Source organism: Netta rufina (genome assembly GCF_964035555.1).
Source record: "Netta rufina genome assembly, chromosome: 35".
Classification (NCBI taxonomy): domain Eukaryota; kingdom Metazoa; phylum Chordata; class Aves; order Anseriformes; family Anatidae; genus Netta; species Netta rufina.
The window spans coordinates 395,261-399,885 of NC_140159.1; the positions used below are offsets into that span (position 1 = coordinate 395,261).

The 4,625-nt window shown below is 68.1% G+C and overlaps 1 protein-coding gene across 1 annotated transcript; it reads right to left on the bottom strand.

The window, feature by feature from the left end:
- Positions 1-215: 215 nt before the first annotated feature.
- LOC311220598 (ADP-ribosylhydrolase ARH1-like) lies at positions 216-4,018 on the bottom strand. The gene is made up of 7 exons (XM_084304160.1): positions 3,988-4,018; positions 3,650-3,873; positions 2,517-2,615; positions 2,330-2,435; positions 1,628-1,707; positions 1,363-1,546; positions 216-681 (listed from the first exon to the last, which is right to left on the bottom strand). Exons 1-7 carry the CDS (start codon positions 3,996-3,998, stop codon positions 309-311), a joined length of 1,077 nt encoding a protein of 358 aa, XP_084160286.1. The 5' UTR covers positions 3,999-4,018; the 3' UTR covers positions 216-308.
- Between the last annotated feature and the right edge of the window lie 607 nt (positions 4,019-4,625).

The window sequence follows — 4,625 nt, forward strand, 5'->3', positions numbered from 1 at the left end:
CTGGGGACCCTCCTCAGCCCCCCCTGGACCCCAGGAAGGTCCCTGCAGCCCCCAGAGACCCTCCAGAGCCCCCCCAAGACCCTCCAAATCTCCCTCCCCCCCCAGGACCCTCCTGAGACCCCCAGGACCCCATGCAGGTCCCTGATGACCCCCAGGACCCTCCTGAGCCCACCCCAGGACCCTCCAGATCCCCCCAGGACCCCACGCAGGTCCCCAGTACCCCCCAGGTCCCCCCCCCCAATATTTCCTGCTGGGACAAGCGGGTGACACCGAGGACCCAGGGTTTTTTTGGGGGGGGTCAGGGGGGTTCAGGCTCCCCCCCAGGCCAACTCGTGGAGGCGGCGGGCGGCGGTGCTCAGGCGTCCGCGGTACTCGAGGCCGCGGTGCAGCCCGGGGGGCACGGCCGCCAGCCCCCCCAGCAGCCCCCAGCAGCCGGCGGCGATGGTGCCGGTGGAGTCGTTGTCCCCCCCGTGCAGCACCCCGTGGTGACACAGGGTGGCCCAGCACCCGCCGGCCGCCAGCAGCGCCTCCAGGGCCACCATGGGGGCGTCGTGGCCGCTGCGCCCTGGCCACCCCCCCAGTGCCCAGCCCAGGTACTCGGCGTCCCGCTCGGCCGGGGACAGCAGCGCCGGCAGCCGCGGGGGGCCCGAGCCCTCCAGAAGCCCCCGGGACTCCAGGTACCTGCGGGGACAGAGGGGGCAGGGGGGACACTGGGGTCAGTGGGGACACTGGGGGCACTGGGGTCATGGGGACAGCAGGATCAGTGGGGATATTGGGGTCAGTGGGGACACTGGGGGCACTGGGAGCACAGAGGACATTGGGGTCACAGGGACACCGGGGTCAGCAGGGACGTTGGGGTCACAGCGGTCAGTGGGGTCACAGGGACACTGGGGTCAGTGGGAATATTGGGGTCAGAAGGGACATTGGGGTCAGTGGAGACACTGGGGTCAGTGGGGACACTGGGGTCATTGGGGTCACAGGGACACTGGGGTCACTGGGGACACCGGGGACATCAGGGTCACCAGGCCATGGATGTCCCTAAGCACTCCCAGTATCCCCAGTAACACCTCCCAGTGCTCCCAGTGCCCCCTTACAGGTGCCACTTGTCCCTGAAGAAGGACCAGTCCGCGCCATTGTCCCCTATGGCCACCCCAGTGCCCTTCCAGTGCTCCCTGTAGCCCCTCCCAGTGCTCCCAATGCTCCCAGTGCCTCCTCACCAGTGCCAGGTGTCCCCAAAGAAGGGCCAGGTGATGGCGTTGTCTCCAACGGCCACCCCAGTGCCCTCCCAGTGCTCCCAGTAACCCCTCCCAGTGCTCCCAGTGCCCCCTCCCAGTGCTCCCAGTGCTCCCAGCACCCCCTCACCGGCGCCAGGCGTCCCCGAAGAAGGGCCAGGCGGCGGCGTTGTCCCCGACGGCCACCCCGGTGCTCTCCACGTAGTCCCACGCCTGGGGCAGGACCCGCAGCAGCTCGGCCCCCCACTTCTCGGGGGGCTCCCCCCGCGCCCCCAGCGCCCCGAAAAGGGCCACGGCCAGCGCCCCCAGGTACCCTGCGGGGACAGAGGGGGGTGGGTCAGGGGATTGGGGTGGGGGGTCCCTAGGGGGTCCCCGTGCCCCGGGGTGGCACCCACCGGTGGGGTGGTGGTGGGTCATGCGCCCGCTCTCCACGCTCACCCGGATCAGCGTCGGCAGCTCCCGGGCGTGGGGGTACCTGCGGTGGCCCCGGCCCTGTCACCCCCCCTCCCCATGTCCCTGTCACCCCCCCCCTCCCCCAAATCCCACGCCCTCATCCCCATCCCTGTCCCCCTGTGACCCTGTCCCTCACCCCGCCATGTTTCCATCCTTCATGTCCCTGTCCCTGCACCCCCAAGTCCCTGTCCCATGTCCCCACCCCTGTCCCCGCCATGTCCCAACCCCTGACCCCCCCCTCATGTCCCTGTCCCCCAGTCCCCTCCATGTCCCCCATCCCTAATGTCCCATATCCCTATCCCTGCCCCCCCCTCCCATGTCCCATGTCCCTGACCCCCCCCCATGTGCCCATCCCTGTCACCCCCGTGGCCCTGTCCCTCAACCCCCCATGTCCCCACCCCTGTCCCCATGCCCCCCTGCCATGCCCCCACTGTCCCCATCCCTGTCTCATGTCCCCATCCCTGTCCTCCCACGTCCCAGACCCCCCCCCATATCCCCCCCTATGCCCCCCACCCTCATGTCCCATGTCCCCCTATACCCCCCCGTGCCTCCCCCGTCCCCATCCCTGTCACCCCAAGTCCCTGACCCCCCCCTCATGTCCCTGACCCCCCCCCCATGTCCCTGCCCCCCCCCGTGCCCCCCACCTGAGGCCGATGGCCAGGCTGCGCATGGCGGCCCCGCAGCCGGTGCCGGTGGGGTTGAAGGGGATGCGATACCCCTGGGGCTCCCCGGGCCGCAGCTGCGAGGTGCCTGGGGGGAGGGGGGGGGATTTGGGGTGAGCCCCCCCCCCCCACAACACCCCCCCTACCCCCAACCCACCCCCCCACGCACCCAGGATGCTGGTGGGCCCCGGCTTGCGCCCCTCCATGTCCCCCATGGCGGCCACGTAGCGGCGAGCCAGCTCCTGCAGGAGGGGCTCCCCCTCCAGGCCTGGGGGGGGGGGGGGGGACACAGTGGGGACCCCCCCCCCCCAAAATGGGGGAAGGGAGATCATCCCCAACCCCCCCCCCCCCCCCCCGAAAAAGAAAAATTGGAGGGGAAGGTGGATCCCCCCCGCCAGTATCCCCACAATGAGAGGGGACCCGCCTGGGCACCCCAAATTGGGGGGGGGAAATTGGGGGCCCCACTAAAATAAAGGGAAAAGGACCCCCCCGCATGAGTATATCAATGAACCTCCCCCCCCTCAAATACCCCCCAGGGACCCTGCAAAGTGGAACTGGGGCACAAAGGGGACCCTCCCCTTACACCGCCCCTCCAAGGACCTCCCCCCCCCGATGGGTCTGGGGTACACAGGGACCCCCCCTCCCTCAGGAACCCCCCCAATGAGGCTCTGGGGTACAAAAGGGACCATCCTTACCCCCCCCCCAAAATGGGTCTGGGGGTACAAAGGGACCTCCCTCCCCACTTACCCCCATCGCCCCCCCCAAATAGGTCTGGGGGACCCCCCCCACTCCCATATACCCCCCAAATGTGGCTCTGGGACACAAAAGGGACCCCCCAGAACCCCCCCAAAATGGGTCTGAGGTACACAATGACCCCCTCTACCCCCCCAGCCCCCCCCAAATAGGTCTGATGCACAAAAGGGATCCCCTTACCCCCAGCCCCCCCCCCCCCAGGTGGCTCTGGGTTATGAAGGGCCCCCCTTTACCCCCCCCCAACAGGTATGGGGTACAAAGGGACCCCCCCCCAAATGGCTCTGAGGTACACAGCAACCCCCGTTACCCTCCAGACCCCTCCCCCACAATGGGTCTGGGGGTACACAGTGACCCCTCCCCTTACCCCCCCACCCCCCCCCAGATGGGTCTGGGGTACAACAGGGACCCCCCACCCCACAAATACACCCCCCCCCAAAAAAAAAAAAAATGGCTATGGTGCACGAAAGGGACCCCCTTACCCCCCAGCCACCCCCCAAAAAAAATGGCTCTGGGGGGGGTCCCCACGCCCCCCCCCCCCCCCCCCGTTACCGGTGGCCAGCCCCTCGGCCGTGGCGAGGTGCAGCACGGTGTCGTCGCTGACGGGCCACTCGGGGGGCTCGAGGGCGATGGCTCCGAGCCCCCCCAGCTGGGCCAGCTCGGCGTGGATCTGGGGCCCCGAGGTGCAGTACTCCCAGCGGGACCCCCGGTACCCCAGGGCGTCCCCCACCCCGCTCAGCACCAGGGCGGCCTCGTACGCCTCCACCGAGGGCACCCTAAGGGGTATTTTTATTATTTTTTTTGGGGGGGGGAGGGGGCATGGGTGTTGTCACAAAGGGACTTTGGGAACCCCCCCCCCCCCCCCCCCAATCCCCCCGGGGGACACTCACGTCTCCGCCATGGTGGTGGCAGCTGGGGACGCCCGTCATGGGGGGGGGAATGGGGACAGAGCTGGCTGGGGGCCCTTAAGGGGGACGGGGATTTGGGGGGGGTCTGGAGGGGGGGGGGCGTAATGTGGGGGTGACTGAATGGGGAAAACCGAATGGGGAAACCGAATGGGGAAACTGAATGGGGAAACAAGACTCCTGGAAGGGGTGGGGGTACGGGGGGGGCACCCAGAGGGGCCTGAAAATGGGATGGGGAGGGGTTAATGGGGGATGGGGGGGGGGGGGGGGCAGCTGGGAGGGGGGTAGAGAGGGAAATGGGGGTGGAGGTCCAGAGGGGACTGGGGCACCAAAGGGATATTAAGGGATTGGGGGGGGGGGGGCAAAGGGACATGGGGCTCCCCAAAGGGATTTGGGGGGGGGCCCAAAGGGATCCAGGGAGCACCCAAAGGTATATAGGGGGGTGGGGGTGGGGAGGGGCACCAAAGGGACACGGGGTCCTCCAAAGGGATTGGGGGGGCCCAAAGGGATTTGGGGGGGGGAGCATTCAAAGGGACATGAAGGCAGCAACACAGAGGGGGGGAAAAAAAAAAGGCATTTCCAAGGGAAAAAAAAAACAAACAAAAACACAACTATTTCTACCA